We start from the raw sequence: 22412 nt of genomic DNA, 5'->3' as shown, positions 1-22412 counted from the left end.
GGGCACAGCCGTCCGGAAGCCGACGCTGACACAGAATGCCGTTTATGAAGCCGCACGGCAGGGCCGATACCTCCAACACGGAAATCCGAGATGGCACGCGAGGCAGGAGCAGAGGCCGGGGAGGGCTCTGACCGGGACCCTCGGCTCCCAGTCCGCAGGGCCTGGAGGCCCTCCCAGGCCCGTTACTCACTGCCAGCAGCAGCAGGCCCTGCGCCACTGGACGTGGTGATTACACTTATCAACAAGGCAGACTGGAGGCGCTTCCAAGGAGGTTTCTCTTCTCCGCTACAGCGACTCCTGCGCTGCCTCCCTGTCCGCTCGGCAGATCGGTCGGCACGGCTCACAGGCCGGCAGCCGCGCCGGGCCGGCTCCTACCTCTCTCACCAGGCGGCCGGCGAGCGGGGTCCCTGGCCCTCCAGATGCAGAGCCAGGACCGAGGGCTCCCACCCGCCTCTCCTTTCCCGAGTGGCCCCACCTCCCCGAGTGCTATTCCAGGATTGATGCCAAATGCATGTATTTTCCCAGGGAATCAGAGCTGCGGTCCCGGCCAGGAAGCAGGCGGGCGTCCCGGCCCTGGGCGGCGCTAATAGCCGTGGGTCCCCGCAGAAACGGAGCCGCTCGGACACAGGGAAGCAGGACCCAGTCCATTTCCAACAGCAGCTTCCTTCAGCATGAGGACGCAGGTAACTTCATCACTGTCTACGGTAGGGGTGTCGAACTCAATCAGAGAAGGGGCCAAAATCTAAAATCCAGCCTAAATCGCGGGCCGAATGGTTTACTGAACAGTCATAAACTGTCATTGTGATGGAAACGCAGCGGAGTGCAGTGATGACAGCGCGGTGCGGGCCACATTGCAAGGCCTGGCGGGACGGATTTGGCCCGCGGGCCCTGTGTTTGACACATGTGGTCTACGGGAACGCAGGAAGGTGGGATGTGACCTCGCTCATGAGTGTGGCTTCTGCTTTTTCCTCTTTTGCGGAGAGGAGGCCCGGAGACCTGGAGGCCCAGAGGCCTCTCCCTCGCTCCGGGGCCACGGCGAAGCCACGCAGAGCGAGGCTGCTCGGCCCGGCACCGTGGGCACACTGCACCTCACTTGCGAAGGGCAGTGGCCAGAAGCTCCACTGGGTGTCTAACAGAGACTGGGCCAGGCTAGATGTGGAGATTAGGACAAAACAAAACAGAACGTACAGGGAGAGCTGTGGAGCAGGAAGTACACACACGGGACCTGGCCCCTTGGTGTCTGAGCCTGAGAAAGGTACCTCTCAGGCCAGGGGCTGCCCTGGTCAGGAGGGGGCTGTCTGGGCCTCAGGTGAGGTCCCGAAGGAATGCCGACGATCAAGGGCTTCAAACACGTTAGGGTTACCCTAAAACAACAACAAAAACTTACGGTCTTCCTGTAGAAAGACAGGACTAGCTGGCGACAGGCATGTCCTCTTTATTTATTAATTCTTTTTTTAGAGAGAGGGTACGGGAGAGGGACAGAGAGACAGAATCCTCGATGAGAGAGGAATATCATCGATCGGCTGCCTCCGGCATGCTCCCCTGCGGGGTGGAGCTCCCGGGTTGATGCTCACCCTCAGAGCCCCATGGGCCGGGCCATTTCCCCTTCAGAGGCCATTCCTGGCACAAACGGAGAGGGGGCCGGAAAGGCCCGTTTCTCAATCCCGGGTGCCCAGGAGCTGTGGCTGCAGTGGTGGAGGCCGCAGGGGCGCCTGCGGGGGCTCTGCCAGCCAGGGGCCCCGGGCGGCCGGGAACGGGCCGAGGACAGAGTGCCGGGCACGGCAGCCTGGTCACCACTGGCTCAAACCGAACAAACGTCACCATGAGCGCGTCTGTGGAGCTGAACAGGCTATGCGACAGCACTGCTGTTTGGCTGTGATCGTGGTATTTCGGTTATTTTGGGGAAAAAGGAGTCCTTCCTGTAGGTCCTAGGAGATGCCCAGGAGACACTTAGAAGATGAAGACTCTGTGTCTGGGTTTTGCTTCAAAGCCTCATGGAGCGAGTGGCGGGTGGGAATGTGGGGAGGACGGGCCAGCCCTGCCCCGGAGCGGGGTGGGGGGCTGGGGTGGGGTCCATCTCAGCTCTCCCTCTGCTCCTGTGCAGCGTGACGACGGTGCCTATAAGACCTTCAGACACCCCGCTGAAGGGGTGGTTCCTGGTGAGGATGTGGGGGACCCGAGCCGTGGCTGTGTGGACACAGCAGGAAGGAAGCTTCCGGATGGCAGGGCCCGCGGCCCACGGACGGGAGTCTGTGAGGCGCGCAGGGGCGGGCGGCACGGCCGGAGAGGGCCTGTGCCCGGGGGAGCTGTGTGCGACTGGAGGCAACAGCAGGAGGGTCTGCGGCCTGGACCGCAGGGCAGGTGCCGGGCCTACCTCGTGCCGCTTCTGGGAGACGTTGAGAGTGTCCACGGCGAACACAGCCTCCCGGGCGCCCACGTACAGGGTGTCCGCGTCCGCGCTCAGCAGCAGGGCCGAGTAGTTGAAGATGCCCGGCTGGTGGAACCGTGCCAGCTGCACCTCTGGGGAGAGCGGGCGTGTTAGGCGTTTCTGAGCACCTTCTCACTCAGGTGTGCCGCCTGGAGGGCCCAGGCACCGCTGGGCGGAGCAGACCGCGGGGGCGGCCACAGGAGCATGGACCCCGGAGAGGCCCGAGCCAGGCGCTGAGCCGGGCGGGTCTGGCTCCCTGAAGCCCGCGGTGTGAGTCCCAAACCGCGCCCCCGAGCCTCAGGCAGCGTCACCCCCAGGAGCACGCCCTCGACGTGGGCGCGTTCTGGGGGAGTGACCGCCACGGCGCAGCCTGGCGCCATGGCCGGCCACCTCGGGGACGACAGGCCAGGCCCCTCACGCTGACCGCGCAGCTCCCTCCCCCGCCAAACGCTAACCTCTGGTTAGATGCATACAGAATTTAACTGTTTAGGATTTTCTTTTTCTTAAAACCAAAAAGATCTACCTTTAATAAAATCCACTTCAATGAACATATCCCTAACCACGCATTGGCCAGGGACAACAGCACAAACTGCTAACTCCGGGAGGACCGGCACTCGCGCCTGCGAGGCCCGCTGAGCAGAGGCTGTGTGGAGCGGGAGGAAGGCAGGCTGGCCACCAGGTAACACTGTTTCCTCAGGGGCGGCTTCTCACCCACCCCAGCGCCAATGTGAGTGCTCTCAGCGTGGCTGTCTGCGTCATCATGCTCGGGTGTCACTCCTGAGCTAGGAGTTCACGCCTCCTGCTCTCTGAGACCGTGTGGAGACCGCGCACACGGATGGAGGCCCCCCACACCTGCTGCCCGGAGCCCTGGGGCTCCCCTCACTCAGCCGTGTGCCTGGAAAGCTGGGGTCCCGGTCCCCAGACACAGCTCCCAAGAGGAAATAAATGCGAAAGAACCCAGTAAACAGCAAATGGGAACCACTGGCCAGAGCTCAGCTGCACGCAGTTAACATCCCCCAAACAGGACCCAGTGTGGCTGGTGCCCGGGCCTTGGGCACTGACTGCCAGCAGGCACAAGGCGGGCTTCCTTCAGGCCCTGACTTAGAGACCAGATCAGCCGGCCCTGCAAGGCCATGAGCATTTCCAACTGCCGAAGCATCTCCCACCACGGCGTGCAGGCCGCCTGCTCACACACCAGGGCCAGAGCGCAGGGCCAGCGGCCAGCGGTGTGCACATGTGGGCACACACGTGGGCACCATGACAGACGCCGTCGGCACCTGCTGCACTTCTGCCCTCACCTGTGTGCTCCCAGGTGATCCTAGGTATGGGTGCAAACGCCACCGCTGCCCCAAACACCACGGCGAGGGCGGTGAGCGGCCCCCCGGTGCGGGCACACATCCTCCTGGCGGGGCGACAGGGCTTCCGCAGCGATGCCTGTGGGGGCGAGGCCACGGCGAGTGTCCGGGGGTCACTCACAGCCCCGGGGCCCTGACCCGCAGCCCTGCCTGGAGCTGACGGGCACCGTGACCTCTGAGGACCCACATTTCTCAGCACGCTTGGGGGTCAGGTGGCTCTCGTCTCTGCAAACGTCACGAGCCTCCTGTCACAGGCTTCTTTCCGACCTTCCGGAGAAATCTGGAAGAGAACAAAAGGGCTGCAGTCAGGACGCGGGGCCATGGTGCCTGATGTCTGTGCTCAGTGTCTCCCACCCCCGCCTGCGGGCTCCTCTGCGGGGTCTCAGGGAGCTCCGAGGGGGATGGGCACCGCACCCCAGGTGCCCTGGAGCAAAGCCGAGCTGCAGGAGTCAGCGCTTCCCGCCCTGAGCTGCCAGGAGGGCAGGACAGACAGGGGTGCAGACGGACAGATGCCGCCTGGCTGCCCAGCTCACGCGATGGGAGGAACAGAGTTTCTGTTTCCTCAGAGACTCTGGCCTCCCAGGTCCCGTGTGCTTCCAGAACGACAGCGGTGTGGAGAGTGAGGGGCAGTGGAGGCTGCAGTGTGGGCTGCACACACGGCTGCTGTGACCTCGCCCTCGGGGTGGGGTCCATCCCTCAGCCCTGCAGCAGGGGTCCTGGGCTGCCCTCACTGAGAAGCACCTCCCTGAGAGCACGGCCTGTGGGGCTGGGGTCCCCGCCTCCTCCACCCACACGCCACCTGCCCCCCAGCTGTCCGCGAGGTTCCCTGCAGTGAGCCGCAGGCCAGCGAGAAGGCCGTCCGGCGGGGTTTGCCCCAGGCCCTCCGGGACCCCAGTGGCACTCAGAGAGGGACCCCTGGCTTCTCAGGAAGGAGCTCCAACCCCACAGCGCCGAGCAGAGGCGGCCCCTTGCCCGGCACCGCGGGAAGCACGTTCAGTCACCGCAGAGCCACCCTCACTCATAGACACACTGCCCGGGTCTTCACGGCCCACCCTGCTCCCCTCCTCACCACGCCCCTCTCCCCAGATGGAGGGGCAGCCCCCCTCCCCTGGCGAGGCCCGGGAGCTGGCCCTCACCTCCCCCTTCTCTTCCTCCCACCCCAAGCCAACCCACGCCGGTCTGTCCCCTCACCCAGCATCACCGCCGGGCTCTGGACTTGGCCACGCCTCAGCGACAACCACGGGGCAGCCGGCTTCCTCACTCGCTCCCCACGGAGGCCCCACACCATCCACACACAGCACTAGTCCAGGCTGACCACCCCCCCACACACACACGCACACACACACACACACACACACACACCAGGCCAACCCAAACGTCCAGAGCGTCTGGGAGAAATTTTGGCTTCTGTTCACCCATTCAAGCCACTGCCTCCAGGAAGTCCTCCAGGGCCCTTCCCTCCTCCCACCGGAAGTGACCTTTCTGCTCCCCTACGCCCTCAGCGTCCCTGTCTGGCCCGAAAAGCCCAGCAGCGGGCTTACTAGGTCTTTCTTCTCTTTATTTTTACACGTGGACACGGGGATCAGCTCTGCTTCACGAGGGAAGCACTCATGGGGACTTACGCTGCCGGTGCTTGCCACTGGGGAGCCGGGGTCACCCCACGCCTCCTCTGCTCCCGCTGGCCTCGCCAGCCCCCTCTGCACTTCCTCCTCCCGGCCTGGAGGCCCCCGCCAGGCCCCGGCTTCTTTCCCCATCCTGACCACTCTCCACAGCAACTGGCACATACTGGGGGCGGCACCCCTTCCCCACAAAGGGCCAGAAGCATTCCGGCAGCTTTTCAAGTCCTGCAGTGCCGCCCGGCTCCTGGGCTGTGCACCAACACAACTACCACAGCCAGGGCCTGTGCACCCCACACCTCAGCCAGGCGTGCCCGCCCTCAGACGCCGCGCAGGAGAGGCGGGACGTGGCCGAGGCTGTCCTCTGCAGAGGGGCTCTCCCGGCCTCGGGCGGGGACCTGCCGTCCTGCGCTTTGCAGGGGAGTGCGGCACCAGGGGCTCCAGAAGCCGCCCGGTGAGTCTCCCGCACCGTGCTGCGCTTCCAATGTGAGGGCTCGTTAGCGACCCGTGTCCGAGGGCGGAATGCCCGCAGGAACCCCACACACGGCGCACAGACTCCGCACACACGGCGCACAGACTCCGCACACTGGGCGCACAGACTCCGCACACACGGCGCACAGACTCCGCGGAACCCGCACACACGGCGCACAGACTCGGCGGGACCCGCACACGCGGCGCACAGACTCTGCACACACGGCGCACAGACGCTGCACACGCGGCGCACACTCTGCACACACGGTGCACAGACTCCGCGGAACCCGCACACACGGCGCACAGACTCGGCGGGACCCGCACACGCGGCGCACAGACTCCGCGGAACCCGCACACACAGCGCACAGACTCCGCGGGACCCGCACACACGGCGCACAGACTCCGCGGAACCCGCACACACGGCGCACAGACTCCGCGGGACCCGCACACACGGCGCACAGACTCCGCGGAACCCGCACACACGGCGCACAGACTCCGCGGAACCCGCACACACGGCGCACAGACTCTGCGGGACCCGCACACACGGCGCTGTGAAAGAAAAGAGCCACATGCTAACCTGACAGGCTCAGGGAAGGCCTGTGTGGCAGTCTTGCAAACCCAGAGACCTAACATAACCACAAAGGATGGTTTGAAAATTAAATATCTAACGGGTTATAGTAGGTAGTCATGTCCCAGATATTTTCCCAAAGATCAACTTTGATCTTTTTACTGAGCCCATTTGCCTTTTGCCTCTAAGATAACACATCTGTGAGATGTCTGGGTAACTTGTAACTTCCCTTTTTCCGGAGCCCCTGGGGAACAACCAAATGTGGTGGGCGCCAGGACAGATGCCTCGAATTCCTTCTTTATCATGTTAATTGTTCCTGCACTCACCTGAGTACACGTCCATCATTTTACTTTTTATCCAATCCCAGGACTTTCCCACCGCTTTGCTTTCTCCCGCCTCCTTACTCCATCACCAATGAATTTCATGTAACCCACCTATGTCCCTCCTTTGATTTCAGTGTATAAATAGAGAAATGTAACCCGCCATTCTTCGGAGCATTATCTCAATCTGTTGAGGTTCTGCTTCCCAGCATATGTCGACAGTTTTGGCTCAAATAAACTCATAAAAAAAAATTCTTTACAGGTTTCAGTGGTTTTTTCGTTAACAGTGCAGACACAGGCCCCGCGGCGGCCTGAGCAGAGACGCCTGGAGCTCGGGCAGCGGTGGTGCCGCCTCGGCCATCCCAGGCCCTGCCAGCACCACCACGCCATCTAAGCAGTGCCCACCTCCGCCCGACCCCACCCTGCTCCCGTTCTCGCTGCCAGGGGCACCGATGGCGTTCTGTGCCCGCGCCAGGCCGCCATCTTCACTGTCAGTCTGCGGGGCCTGGGTGGGCGTGGCCAGCTAAGGAACCCTGGGCGCTGGCAGCTCTGAGCAATCACCTGTGGAGAAGTGCCGAGGCAGGAAGTGCAGGGACAAAGGAACTAGACGGGAGGAGGCGCTCTTCTCTCACGAACGGTGTAAACTTCTTCACTTTACATGACGTGCTTGGCGGCCGGGTGGCCCAGGGGCTGAGTGTCGACCCTGAACCAGGAGGTCACGGTTCGACTCCCGGTCCGGGCACATGTCCAGGTTGTGGGCTCCATCTCCAGGGTGGGGCATGCAGGAGGCAGGCGATCAATGATTCTCTCTTCTCATTGATGTTCTATCTCTTTCTTCCTCTCCCTTCCTCTCAGAAATCGATAAAGATAAAACCAATTAAAAATTTTCCATGAAAAAATCACGTGTCCTGATGGGGCCGGTAAAAATGAACTGAACTGTTAGGAGAAACACACGCTCAGGCTCTGTGCAGCGGGGGAGGCAGAGGCTCCCGGGACGAAAGCGCCGTCCGCACGGCCTGCGGGCCCCACGCTCCCAGGAACCGGATGACTGGCCGACCACAGCTTCCGGCTGCACAGCAGCCCTGACCAAAGCCCCAGGTGCTGGTGGAGGCAGGGTCTGCCGCCCCATGGCTGCCCACATGGTTGAGGAGAGAGAACATGTTTTCCTCAGTCGCCTTTCCCTGGGTGCTCCCACCCAGAGGCAGAGTTCTCTCTGCGCCCCGTCCCGCTCTGGCCACACGCCTCATCAGCGGGTGCCGGACTCCTGGTGGCCTCCATCAGACCCACCTCTCCTCCCCAGGCTTTAAACACCACCCCGGCAGGAGGGCCGGCCTGGGGCTGCTCGGCGGCTTATGACTTAGGAAGGGCTGATGTCTTCTATTTTCAGCCAAGAACGATGGTTTTGTATAATCTGAAACTCTGAGCAGAGCACAGCCCACACCTCCACGCACACGCCCCCACCTCGGAGGCAAGCACCGCGGCACAGACCTCGTATCCGTGGGCACAGCGGGAGAAGTCTGGGAGCTGCGTCAGCTCTAGCACTCCGCCTTCCCGTGTGCTGTCCTGCCTTTCACACGAGACGGGCCCACCAGGAGGCCAGGGTCACACGTCACCCCACTGCCCACCCCGAACGGTACTGGCTCAGGAGGAGGGCACGATCCACCTTCGATGCCAGGAACGCAGGCCCGAGGGGCTCTGAGCCATCTCTGCCGGTCACAGGGCAGCTTCCCACCAAATGGCCGTGGAGCACGCCAGGGGCGGTGGCGGGGGAAACATGCACCCAGCAAACAGCGAGCAGCAAGGGAAAGGGCTAATTCACCAGATGGCATACACACATGTCTGTGCACACACATGCATGTATACATGTATATATGCATCTATGCACACACGAGTTTCTGTGTTTATTTCCTTTTGAATAGGTATGACGTGTGTATTTGAGCACCTGCGCTTGTGTGTACTCGTGTACATTCATGCATGGGTTCATCTGTGCACACATGCACACATGTCTACATACATGTGTGGTATGCATGCACTCTGTTCTGATCAGCATACAAATTATGATCTGGTGTGATTAGATGTGACCGTGGACTGCAGGTGCTGTCTGGGGTCTGTCACCCCCGCCTTGGGCGTGCCTTCCCTTCCTGGACCAGCTGCCCGGGACAGGGGGGGTCACAGAGAGGACCACCCGGGACCACACAGGAGCGTCAGTGCTCCTGTGAGCAGCAGGATGCCAGCCAGTGCTGACGGCACCCTCACCAGATTCCCAGGGACCGTGAGAGGGGATCTGGGTGGCAGCGTGGGCACTGCGTGGGCAGCCGCAACGGCTGCTTGTCCGTGGCTTTCACACAAACCGGACGCTGAGCCCTCCTCCCCCGGCCACGAGGTGGGATGCGGAGGGCACCCGGCCACTCTTCCCCTCCCAGCTGGGAGCAGAGTGACGCAGCCGCCAGGCCCTCCTGATGCCACCCAGCCTGTCCCCACACGGTTCCCCCCCGCCCGGCCCAGGCTAAGGTGCTGATGTCACCGCCGCCAGAACCAGGATGGGTGTCAGGGGCTGGGTCAGAGGCCCCACCACGAGCTTGCTGTCCCAGCTGCCGTCTCCGCAGAACCGCGCAGACCCCGGAGCAGCACGCCAGCGGCCCGGGACGTGCCCTGCCCTGGAGGGGCCGGACTCACTCTGCAGAAAAGCCCGGACTCTGTCCCGGACACCTGCTCCCTCCAGCCACACCTCAACCAGACCCTCACCCGACCTGGCACACGTGTGCGTGAGTGCTGAGCGGAGCCGGGAAGGGTCAGAGGGCAGCAGGTGAGGGACGGACACACACTGACCGCTCGGCCATGAATCGACCAGCAGCGATGACGGGCAGGTGCTGAGAAGGGCATTCCCGGGGCAGCGGGACCCTCCCGGCCTGTAAGCTAACAGGCGTGGCACGCAAGATCCAGAGACAAATGATCGGGGAGAAAACAGGAAAAAGCCCTGGGATCACAAATGTCAGGCTGGGAACTCCTAGCTAATGCAGCGACCAGCACACCAGGCGGTAACAGAAGGCGGGTGTCTGTGACCGGCCACCTGACAGTGCCACGTTCCGGAAGTAAAGTGCATCTCGCCCGCCCGCCCGCCCGCCCACCGAACGGGCACGGCCCCGTGTGGCTTTCCTCCCGCTTTTACAAATTAAACTGGCATTTCTCTTCCCTCCAAAACCGCACACACATGGCTGACCAGGTATCACCTGACCAGAATGAAAACCAGTCACAAACGACCCCCGTCCGGGTGACCCTGAACCCTCCTCCTGCCCTGGCCTCACAGACGACCCCTGTGCCCCGAAGAGAAGGTGCCCATCAGGGTGACCCGGGGCTCCGGCTCAAGAGCAGGGGCACAGGCGGGGGCGCGGTCGGAGGGAGAAAAGCAGGCGATGCCGAGGCCCAGTGCCGGCATCCGCTGCCCTCGGGGCTCCCCCTCCGCCCCAGAGCGCGCTGTGACCAACAGCCAACGTGCTGCTGACCCTCAGCGAGACTTCCCCCGATGCCACCTCTGACTCACTGGACACAGACTGAGAAAAAGTGACTGTACCTGTGTCTGGGGTCTCGAAACTTCCCAGTCGTCTCTAGGAGGAAGTCTTCAGAAAGCTCTGCTCTGGAAAAAATGGGAAACAAGAACATTAAACACTCAAATTGTCTGTCACATAAATTCAGCACCCGTTCTGAAACGCCACGGAAAGGAAACCTGTGGTTCTTTCCAACTGCTGGGCCCCTGGCAGCCGACTCGGACCCAGGATCAGGGTGGCATTCGTGCGAACAGGAGGGCGTGAGTGTGCAATCACCCTCGGACACACACGCGAGTCGCTGCTCACCGGGTAGAGGAGCTGGTCCCCCATGGCTGATGGCCGCCACTCAGCGCTGAGCCGCGGTCCCAGTCATCATCAGAAAAGGAAGCCCTGACCTTCCACAGGCTGCAGGGCCAGTGGCTGCGGAGCCAGCCGCAGCACTCACCCTCCCCGGCACCGAAAGGCGGAGGCGAAGCAGGAGGAAGCAGGACACGCACACAATGTTGAGGAGGAGGGGACTTCCTGAGCCTGCTAGTCCCACCTCCTGCTGCGCTGCCGCCTGGACCGGAGGGTCTCACACTGAGCAGCGAGTTTCCTGGTGTTTGTTGGTGGTCCCCGCGCCCCTGCAGGGTCAGACGCCTGGAGGCCGGGACACTGTCTGTGGCAGCAAACGATCCTACAGATTTTTAAACTTCAGAATCAAACTCCAGAGTTTTTTGTAGTTGGAGCATCACCTTCTTTTCCTTAAGACAGTGGTTCTCAACCTTCCTAATGCCGAGACCCTTTAATCCAGCTCCTCGTGTGGTGGTGACCCCCAACCATAACATTATTTTCGTTGCTTCTTCATGACTGTAACTTTGCTGCTGTTATGAATCGTAATGTAAATATCTGTTTTCCGATGGGATTAGGCTCTACAGCAGCGGTTGAGAACGGCTAGCAGGGTCGCCTAAGACCATCGGAAAACACAGATATTTGTATTACGATTCATAACAGCAGCAAAGTTACAGTCATGAAGAAGCAACGAAAATAACGTGGTTGGGGTCACCACCACATGCGGAGCTGGATTCAAGGGCATCAGGAAGGTGAACCACTGGTTTAAGAGCTTCTGCAATCCTTGCCATTTCCCTGAAGACAACCGAGAAGTAGGGGGTCCCCACTCTCACACACCCACCCACAGCACACAATTTCCTGGGTCACCGGGGCCTGACATGCTCCCCGAATCCTGAGCAAACACCTCAGGTCAGCAAATGAGACCCCAAAGAGGCAGGTGGGAATGGTTAGGACTCGCCAGGACTTGCCTGGCACCCTGCAGGAGGCTGCTTCTGAGCCACGTGTCAGCAAAGCGGCCTCCCGCCCGGGTAAGCAGGGCTGTCTGGATGAGGCCCTGTCACACAGCACAAGGAGCACATGGAGCACATGGAGCACACACAGCACATGGAGCACACACACAGCACACGGAGCACACATAGCACACTAAGCACACAGCACCCGGAGCACATGGAGCACACGGAGCACACACAGCACATGCAGCACACACAGCACCCGGAGCACATGGAGCACACACAGCACACGCAGCACACACAGCACACGGAGCACACGGAGCACATGGAGCACATGCAGCACACACAGCACACACAGCACACGGAGCACCCGGAGCACATGGAGCACATGGAGCACATGGAGCACACGCAGCACACACAGCACACGGAGCACACACAGCACACGGAGCACACGGAGCACAGGAAGCCCGTCTCCTGTTTCTCCGCTGTGGAGGCGCTGGCTTAGCGGGTGGACACGTGGGAACCTGAGAAACCATGGTTTCCTGTCCCCCGGGGGGGGGGGGGGGGGAGGCGGCCGGAAACGCTGTGGGAAGAAGGGTGGTTCACGCCAGAGAAGAGGTGAAGGTAGACAACACCAAAACCAAGAATCACAGAGGAACCGTCTCTTGGGAAGGTCAGCGAGCCTGGGCTGCTCTCACAGGAAAAGCCCAGCTGCTGGCTGTGCGGCTGGACAAGCACGCACCCACGGCGGCAGGTTAGCCTCACTCAGCACCGGCCCCGCACCCCGTTCCTCCTCCGACAAGTCCCCAGGCCCCCCCCCCCCCCCCCCCCCGCCAAGCAGCCCTGGCCCCGTGGTTCGGGGTGCAAATACACACTTCCGGCTTCAACCGACCACAGAGGCCTCGGCCCACTGTCTGCAGCCTTCATCAGCACAATCTTCTTCCTCCTCAAGGTAACCACGAGCTATAATTAGTTTTCTCTCCACTAAAGACTGCAAAGTACGCATTTCTCACACAACTAACACCACGTAGCTTTCACCAGGCTGTTCCTAATTTAGCCTGGTGTCTACTACAGAATGCAAGGTCCATTTGCAAAACAAAGGAATGAAATTAAACCAGGAAATAAGTGTTTCCCTCTCCAGGTTGAGAAACATGCCTCTGTCAGCAGGGAGCGTGGGAGCCTCAACGCCCACACTGGCGGCCACTCCGGGCAGCACAGCCAGGTGAGCGGGCCTTTGCCTTCTGGGCATCTTTCCCGAGCTCTGCAGGGGCCTCCCCTCTGAAGGCCCCTTACCCGCAGCAGCCAGGTCTTCGCTTTCGCAGGCAGAGAAGGCCCAGGTGGGAATGACCTGGGGTATGGGCCTGGCTTCCCCTGACCAGCTGTGTGTCCTTGGGGAAGTTCACGGGCCTCTCTGTGCCAATTTCCTCATCCAGAAAGTGGGCATGATAACAGTGGCCATGACACCTGCTGTTCTGAGCACCGGAGGGCCTGTGAGGAGCTCACAGCAGCCTCTGGCCTGCAGCCCTGCCAGGCACCTGCCCGCCCTTGCTAAGCCGGCTCCGCAGGGTATAAAGCAGGATTGGCTGCCACACCTTAACCCCTCTTGGGGCTCCACCAGGTCCCCGCCCACGGTAGCTCGAGCTCAGTGCCCAGAGCCCCCAAGCCCACGGGCACACTGCATTATGGACCGGGAGGCCTCAGGCCCCTTCTGTCCAACCTCCCAGCCCAGACCACCCACAGGGGCCCCGTCAGGGACACGGAGATCCTCAGAGCCAGCTGACACTCCACCCCGCTGGCCTGTGTGGCCGAGCTGGACCTTCCCGCAGATGCCACCCCACCTCGAAGGCAGCACGAGACAGCCGCCATCGGTGCGCAGAGAGAGGCTCCCTGCCCGGGCACATCCTGGCGGCCTGGGCAACGCCAGCAGGAGCCTCTGCCCCAGCCATTCTCTGTCAGGGACCAGGGTGGACATACTCCACACGTGTGTAAGATACCCAAGTTCACGGAAAACTGGAACAACTAGAGGCCATTTCTGTGTGTGAGGATGTGTATGTGTGTAGATATACACACACACACACACATACACACACTCACACGTATAATCCTATTAGTAAAAGGTTAGTATGCAAATTGTCCCCTCAACCGGGAGTTCGACCAGCAGGCGGGGCCAGCTGGCCAACCGCCTTTGGCCCCTCCCCTCCAGGGGTGTCGAACTCAATCAGAGAAGGGGCCAAAATCTAAAATCCAGCCTAAATCGCGGGCCGAATGGTTTACTGAACAGTCATAAACTGTCATTGTGATGGAAACGCAGTGGAGTGCAGTGATGACAGCGCTGTGCGGGCCACACTGCAAGGCCTGGCGGGACGGATTTGGCCCGAGGGCCTTGTGTTTGACACATGTGCCTCAACCCACCCGGCCTGATGGGCCCAATTGGGATGGGGCGGGCCGGCCGGACCCCACCCATGCACAAATTCATGCACGGGGCTTCTCACAGATAAGCACATTTTTTATGTATGAATTGTGGCACATCCTAGGTTAGAATACCATGTACTGTTAAAAAGAATAAAGCAGCTCCTGAGATGGAAGGATGTCCAGTAAAAATCCATGCTCTCAGCGGTGCCACAGTGTGTTCCATTTGCACAGGCACGTGGCGTGACCTTCTGTGCAAGCCCACACTTCAAAGGCACCAAGTGACAAGGTCGCAATCTAACCTGGGCCTGCTGCCGCTGACAGTGGCTCTGGTCTGGAGTTGGAGTGTGCTTCATTTTTTACTGTTCGCATGTTTTAGTACTACCGTGTTTCCCCGAAAATAAGATATCCTTCGAAAATAAGACCTAGCGCAACTTTGGGATAAAAAATTAATGTAAGACAGTCTTATTTTCAGGGAGACAGGGTATCTGAACTCTTGCCTTAAGCACACGGTTTCCTAATTAAGTTATTTTCAACCTGATATTAAAAGTAAGTTACTTTAAGTGAAAAAAAAAAACTTGGAAAATACAGAGAACACATTTCTGACAATTTCAAAAAAAAAAAGGGCTTTTATAACTTTATTATTAATGAGAGGCCTGGTACAAGGATTCATGCACATTGAAAGGAAATTAATGAGAAGAACTATTTTAGAGGCTGGGGAGGGACTGCGGGAGATTGGCCGGCCGAGAAGGGACCGCAGGAGGGTTCCAGGGCATGTCCGTCCCATCTCGCCCAGTCCCAACTGGCCAGACCCCAGCAGCAAGCTAACCCTGGTGGTCAGTGCATGTCATAACGAATGGTCAAATGGTTGAATAGTTGGACAAACGGTCGGGCAGTTAGCATATTAGGCTTTTATTATATAGGATATTTATAAATTTAATTGTCATTTTTAAGTTTATGACATGAATTTCATCACAATGGAAGTGTTGTTTTTTTCCCTATTCTTTTTTTAAAATTTTATTTTATTGATTTTTTACAGAGAGGAAGAGAGAGGGATAGAGAGCCAGAAACATCAATGAGAGAGAATCATTGATAAGCTGTCTCCTACACACCCCCCACTGGGGATGTGCCCGCAACCAAGGTACATGCCCTTGACGGGAATTGAACCCAGGACCCTTCAGTCCCCAGGCCGACGCTCTATCCACTGAGCCAAACCGGTCCCGGCCACAATGGAAGTTTTAACAGCAGACAGACAACACCATCTCTGGCCCTTCTGCGGTTCTGTTGGGACTTCTCCTTCTAAATAACTGGAACAGTGTGTTCACTCACGACCACCTCCAGGGGGCGGGGACAACGTGTGGTGCACAGGACAGGCCCTGGGGAGGCAGGCAGCACACAGGGAGCAGAACAGACACCTGAGCCCAGGACGGAAGCCGGCACTCACTGCCGACGGAGGCGGGACCTGCGTGAACTGTGCGGAGCTCCAGCCCGTCTGCGTGCGACACCATCCACTGCCCAGGCTCCCACGCACGGTTTCATGGCTGCGTGATGTCCGATGAAACCTGACAACGCTAGAGTTCAGATCATCGCCCATTTACAATGTAGGATTCATTTTAAGACGGATTTTAGCCACCGCAGAACAGCCACGAAGCTTTTCCGTCCAGATGCAGAGCCTAACGCGGAGACTGGGGTCACCAGGGTCGCCGGGGGCGGTGGCGAGGCTCGGTCCCCGGGGACAGGCTCCGAACCCAGACTGGTCAGCGACCGCTCCGCTTCCTGCTCCTGGGGTTTGTCCTACAACTTCCCGGACGACGTTCACGCAACCTCCTCTCAGCTTTCCCAGTCAGTGGGGCTGTTTTTGAAAAGGCATACACACAGGCTGTCTGCTATGTAGCACGAACACATTCTGTACTTATTTCAAGTCAATTCAATGCTCTAATTCAGTCTGTGTTTATTCTCCCTAACAGGGGAGGCAGCCTAGGGTCCTGGCCAGAGGGGGGCTCTGAGGCCAGCCTGCCCGGTTTAGGTCCGGGTCTGCCCCTTCCCAGCTGTGTGACCTAAAACAGGTCACTGCCTCTCCACCGCCCCCAGATACTCCCCCAGATCATCCACCGCCCCCAGCTACTCCCTCAGCCTTCATCCTCCTCCAACTATTCCCTCTGCCCCTCTACCTCTCAGCCCCTTATTCCCTCAGCCACTCCACCTCTCCAGCTCTTCCCCAGGTATTCCACCTCCTGAACCACTCCCTTAACCCCCACCACCTTTCTAAGCTATCCACCTCCCCCAGCCCCCCATCTCTGAGAGAAATTCCCGGGGAGAGAGCTGTGCGGCTGAGCCCACGTGCTGCAGAAGGGGGCTCGCTGCGGTGGTGTGGGGTAACGCAGCCACACCACGGCCCGGGCCCTCTGACACACGCGACACTCCCCAGTGCAGAAAGAGGTCTGACCGGAATCTCACGGCCACACCACCTCCCAACAGGGACCAGTGGAGGAGGGGAGAGCGGCTTTCTCAGCACCTGGGCCCCGCAGCCCGATGAGACCGGTGAGGGGCTGCTGTCCAGTGGAGACCCCGGGACCGTGAGAGCCACTTCCGGCTGGGCTCTGGGGCGGGGCCTGGGGGCAGGGCAGGCACCCTCCCTGTGCACCTGTCTCCACGCGCTTCCCGCTGGTGGGCCTGGAGCCCGGCAGCCCCACCTCCTTCCCCGGGGCTCACGGCAGAGAGGAGGAGGTGCGGCCCCAGGCAGGCGCTTCGGAAACGGAGGCTCCTCCCTCCTCCTGTTTGCCAGGTGGTGACGGCGTCCGTCTGCCCAGAGCCATCTGGAAGCCGGGCCGTGCGGGACTGCACTGCGGCCGCCTGTGGCAGCACCTGCGCCCCAGGTGACCTCGCCCCTGCGGTGGCCACGGCGGGGGCCGCGGGGCCGGCCTCCTCCTGCTGCTCGGCCCCAGCCCCAGCCCGGCAGCGGACGGACGAGGAAGTCCCCCCTGCGGAGCCTCGACAAGCCCGGCCGGAGGCAGGCTTTTTAGTCGCAAAACCACAAAACACCACTCTCTGTGCCTTCATGTCCGGTAATTCCTTACAACTGCTCAGCAGGGTGCAGCTCCGCCAGCTCAGCTGCAGGCCGGCATCCGCCCCGAGCCAGCAGGGCCTGGGCCAGCACCAGCCTCGCCCTCCATCCAGCCTCCCTGGGACAGTGGCCAGAACCCACAGGCCAGGCCCCCGGTCACTCCCTCCCTGCAAGACAAAGGGTCCCAGCTCAGACGATGTCAGACGCGGGCCGCTCCTGTCTGGTGCACAGGCTATCGGCACACACCTGTATCGGACGCCACGGCCACCTCCGGGCACCGGCGCGGCCCCTGGTGCCGCTGGGCCCCTCGTAGCCGAGACTGCTGCTCTGAACCACGGTCAGGCCGCAGCAGCCCACACCGTCCACGGAGGATGTTCCCAGGGACCGTGAGGCAGGACGAGGCCGAGACGGAACCGGGGGCGCTACTTCCTGCAAGGGCACTTCCTTATGCTGCTCGCCGTCACCGGCTCAGGATGGGGCCGCCCACTGTCTCGCTTCCCTCAGGGCCCCGCACTCAGTGCCAACCAAGGCCGCCAGTCGCGTCCCTGCTGAGGCCCGAGCCCCGCACGCACAGGCACGGCGTGGCCGGTCTGCGGGGTGGGCAGGCAGTGCCGGGCCGCCCAGGTGGGCGCCGACTGCAGGGACAGCGAGTCCTCGGCCAGGTACAGGCGCTCGTGTCGCTCAGCGATCCTCGAACCCTCAGCCCTGCCTTTGTTTCAGACAGGAAGACACTGAGGCAAAGAGCTCTCAGCCCTGTCTGCCCTCCACCTTCACCCTCCAGGATGCACTGCTCCAGCTCTGAGACCCAGCCTGCACTGGGACCTGACAGCACGCACACCAGCCTGATGTCCAGGAGGGGGTGGTGGACACCCTGGAGAGGAAGTGCCACCCAGAATGGGATGGGACCGGGCCCACTGGGGGTGGCCAGGAAAGCAGGATGCTCGTCCTTACGTCTGGCCTTGCCAGCGGTCAGTGCCTCTCCCCGCTACTTCCCTCCCTCCATGCCCCTACCTGACCGCCAGGAGCTCCGGGCCGGGGAGCCGATCTGCAGCCGGGAGGGTCGGCAGGAGGACATGCAGGGACCTGGGTGCACGTCTCCCTGTCTCAGCCCAGGAAGCACCCACAGCCAGGGCACAGCCAGTGCCTTCCGAGACAACGACCAGGCACCTGGCCACCTGACCGGGACGCAGGAAGTGCCTCCACCCAAAAGGAGCCACTCCCCCACCCAACCCCTGCCTCTCTGCTTCCTGTAGGCCTGGCCTCACTCAGCCCTGTGAGCTCCAGAGATAATCCAGGCAGCACGGTCTCCCCATCACTGGGCCATCTAGGGAGCATGGACCTGCCGTCACCGGACACATGCAGGGAGCACGGACCTGCCATCATGGACACATGCAGGGAGCACGGACCTGCCGTCACCGGACACATGCAGGGAGCACGGACCTGCCATCACGGACACATGCAGGGAGCACGGACCTGCCATCATGGACACATGCAGGGAGCATGGACCTGCTGTCACCGGACACATGCAGGGAGCACGGCCCTGCCGTCACGGACACACGCAGGGAGCACGGACCTGCTGTCACCGGACACATGCAGGGAGCATGGCCCTGCCGTCACGGACACACGCAGGGAGCACGGACCTGCCGTCACGGACACATGCAGGGAGCACGGACCTGCCGTCACCGGACACATGCAGGGAGCACGGACCTCCCGTCACTGCAGCAGAGCCTCCTGGGCGGGAAGAGTGAGTCAGGTCACCCAGCGGCACGGGGATTGCTGACTCCTCTCAGAGGCTCTTGTAGCAACTTGATGATCCAGGAACCACTCATCATCATCCCCGCTTCCCAGACACGAACACCAGGCTTAGGAACTGCCAGAAGTCACACCCGCAGAGGAGTCAGTGTCCAAACCCACTGCCTGGCCAGGGCCTGCTCCCAGCTCCTGGGGGCCGGGAGCTGTCCCAGTGCTTGCCTTCCTGTGTGGGGGACCTGACGTCGGGACCACCAGGCAGGTAACATGTGGGTCTCACTAAGCTCAGTTTCCGGTTTCTTACCAGATTTTCCAGCCTGCTCCGGGGAGCCCAGGGACTGTGTGGTTGGGACGTGCTCCGGGAAGCCAGGCAAGCCTGCACACCACTCACTTCCCTGCGGCGTGCACAGAGCTCCCAGAGGGGAGAATCCACAGGAGCGCGGCGCAAACAGAGGAGGCACGGCCCAGGCCTCCCGGCCTCCACTGCCAGCGGGCTCCTCGGACGGACGGCAAACGCAAACCGTAAATGACGGCGAGACCTCACCAAACACCGATGGCGGCGCCTGCCGGGACGTTTCCGAAGGTGCTGCTGCCCTCTGGCCTGCGTGTGAGGGGACTGCTCACCCAGCGGCCCAGGACAGGCCCCGCAAATGGCAGCCCCGGGGAGGGGGACTACTCAGAAGCAAGGGCATGCCCCACAAAACCTCAGAGCTGGCATGCTTCTGTGGAACTCTGTGCTTGCAAACCCGGACTCGAAGCACCTGCACCAGCTGCCGGCCTGCCCGCCGGCCCCTCCCACAGAGCCCGCACCGTCACCCGCCTCCTCCAGGTCCTCCGTCTCCAGGGGCACAGTGACTGCCCCGCAGCACAGCCCCCGGCCAGCCGCACGGCCGGGACCACAGACTCCCGGACGGGGGCAAGGCCGCGGAAGCGGGCGGTGAGGGAGCAGGGCCGGAGGGCGGGGCCGGGCGGGGACCAGCGGGCCTCCGGAAGAGCCTGCCCGGCCGGCTGCGGTGTGCAGGCTCAGCAGAGGGTTCACGGGGAAGTCAGCCGAACGTCCGCGGGCAGCTGCCCGGCCGCTCACATAGCGCCGCCGGGAGCCGCCGGGAGCCGCCCGGGGAAGGGCTGCGAGCACAGCCACCGGGAGGACGGAGGGCACAGCGTGCTTCCAGCGCCGGGAGCCGGGCAGGGAGCGAAGCTCACTCAGGCACACCGTCAGGACCACTGACCCGAAGGGCTGCCCGGGCGGCACACGCTCCGAGCACCCAGCACCCGCCCTCGTCCTGCCCCCGGGGAGCACCGGAGGCCCCGTCAGAGGCGGGAGAGGGCGCCGGGCGCAGTGCTCAGCCGGGCGGGGCTTCGGGGCATCCTCAAACACCCTCTCGGACACTCCACGTCCTATTTCTTCCCATTAGAAAATGCATTTTCAGCTTTTTCTCTTTTCTTCCCTCTCCCAGTATTCCCCTTACAAAACAACCATGTTGTCCCCAGATACCAGCAGTTTCCCCAGATTCTCCCTTGGGCCTTCCTGATCCCCAGGCCACCCCACAAGGAGGGAAGGCAGCCCGAGGCCCCCGAGGCCCACAGGCCCGCACTCCCAGGTCTCCAGCAGGCTCTGGCCCCGCAGGACACCTTCGCCCGCGCCCGTGCGCCTGCGGCCAGGGTCCGCCCCAGACACCGGTCAGAGGGGACCAGGCCAGCTCCTCAGCCTCTGCCCCGGCATCTGCGCCGAGCGACGGAGCCGGCCCGGAGCGTGGGCTGCTCCTAGCCCGCTCGCGATGCCCGAGTGAGCAGCGCCTGGCCTCCCCAGAGCAGCCGCCGCAGAGCCCCAACTAGCCGTCACACACCTCCGGGCCCACCGTGCTTTTCCACAGGACTTTCCCCGAAGAAACGACAGAGAGGGACGCCGGCCAGGGCACCTGCCCCGTGGGCCTCGCCCCCCCCCCCACACTCTGGTCCTGAACGCCGGCCCCCGCCCCCGGCACTGAGCACAGCATCTGAGCACGGCACCCAGGTGCACACAGGGCTGTGCGCAGACAACACAGAACCAGGTGGCACCGGCAGACAGCAGTCCGTGCCGCGCCGGGAGAGCGGGCGGGACCCCTGGCGGCCCTGGACCCCGCAGCCCGGGGGGACCCCGCAGCCGAGGGAGGGGACCCCGCAGCTGGAGGGAGGGAGGGAGGGGACCCCGCAGCCGGAGGGAGGGAGGGAGGGAGGGAGGGGACCCCGCAGCCGGAGGGAGGGGACCCCGCAGCCGGAGGGAGGGAGGGGGGGAGGGAGGAAACCCCGCAGCCGGAGGGAGGGAGGGAGGGGACCCCGCAGCCGGAGGGAGGGAGGGAGGGAGGGGACCCCGCAGCCGGAGGGAGGGAGGGAGGGAGGGAGGGAGGGGACCCCGCAGCTGGAGGGAGGGGACCCCGCAGCCGGAGGGAGGGACCCGCAGCCCGAGGGAGGGAGGGAGGGGACCCCGCAGCCGGAGGGAGGGAGGGGGGGAGGGAGGGGCCCCCGCAGCCGGAGGGAGGGAGGGGGGGAGGGAGGGGACCCCGCAGCCGGAGGGAGGGAGGGGGGGAGGGAGGGGACCCCGCAGCCGGAGGGAGGGAGGGAGGGAGGGGACCCCGCAGCCAGAGGGAGGGGGCACCGCAGCCGGAGGGAGGGAGGGAGGGAGGGGACCCCGCAGCCGGAGGGAGGGGGCACCGCAGCCGGAGGGAGGGAGGGAGGGAGGGGACCCCGCAGCCGAGGGAGGGAGGGAGGGAGGGAGGGGACCCCGCAGCCGGAGGGAGGGGGGGAGGGAGGGGACCCCGCAGCCAGAGGGAGGGGCACCGCAGCCGGAGGGAGGGAGGGAGGGAGGGGACCCCGCAGCCAGAGGGAGGGGGCACCGCAGCCGGAGGGAGGGAGGGAGGGAGGGGACCCCGCAGCCAGAGGGAGGGAGGGAGGGGACCCCGCAGCCGGAGGGAGGGAGGGAGGGGACCCCGCAGCCGGAGGGAGGGAGGGAGGGGACCCCGCAGCTGGAGGGAGGGAGGGAGGGGACCCCGCAGCCGGAGGGAGGGAGGGAGGGGACCCCGCAGCCGGAGGGAGGGAGGGAGGGGACCCCGCAGCCGGAGGGAGGGAGGGGGGGAGGGGACCCCGCAGCCGGAGGGAGGGAGGGGGGAGGGAACCCCGCAGCCGGAGGGAGGGGACCCCGCAGCCGGAGGGGACACCAGACCTTAGTGAGGCTGAGGCATGAGGACGGCGGGAGTGGCTGCCCTCCAGCACTCCTTCCTGATGACAACAGTAAGAGGAACAGACGAGAGACGGGTGAACCCGGAAGCGCAAAGCCTGCAAATGTCACCCCAAACCTGAGCAACTGCACCCAACCATGGTGTGTCCTGTCCCACCAGGCTCGGCTCTACCCCCGCACCCCCCCCTCCGCCAGGCTGAGCAGGAAGAGGGCCGGCTGGGCTCTGCGCCCCCCAGCACCCCGCCTGAGCACAGCGAGGGTCCTCCCTGCTCCCTCTTCTGCTGTGAGCTCCCCTGGGCTCCCCCCCCCCCCCCCCCCCCCCCGCAGCTCAGCCTCCTCCAGGTCTCGGCTCCGGGGACAGTCCTTCCCGCAGGAGCACGGTGCTGGGGTGAC

At 62.8% G+C, this 22412-nt stretch overlaps 1 protein-coding gene across 2 annotated transcripts in view; it reads right to left on the bottom strand.

Annotated features, from left to right (window-relative positions):
• The window catches only part of SEMA4D (semaphorin 4D), an 83981-nt gene that overhangs the window by 22247 nt on the left and 39322 nt on the right, over positions 1–22412 (bottom strand). For both annotated transcript variants that reach the window (XM_036420073.2, XM_036420072.2), the window contains exons 2-4: positions 10330–10392; positions 3727–4063; positions 2375–2520 (exon numbers count right to left, since the gene is read on the bottom strand). In XM_036420073.2, coding sequence (XP_036275966.1) covers positions 2375–2520; positions 3727–3826 — 246 coding nt within the window. In that variant the 5' untranslated portion in view covers positions 3827–4063; positions 10330–10392. The remainder of the gene's footprint in view (positions 1–2374; positions 2521–3726; positions 4064–10329; positions 10393–22412) is intronic.

This window comes from Pipistrellus kuhlii, unplaced genomic scaffold (genome assembly GCF_014108245.1).
Source record: "Pipistrellus kuhlii isolate mPipKuh1 unplaced genomic scaffold, mPipKuh1.p scaffold_m20_p_61, whole genome shotgun sequence".
NCBI classification, from domain to species: Eukaryota; Metazoa; Chordata; class Mammalia; order Chiroptera; family Vespertilionidae; genus Pipistrellus; species Pipistrellus kuhlii.
The sequence above is the reverse complement of the archived record's forward strand: the minus strand, read 5'-3'. Positions and strand labels throughout refer to the sequence as shown.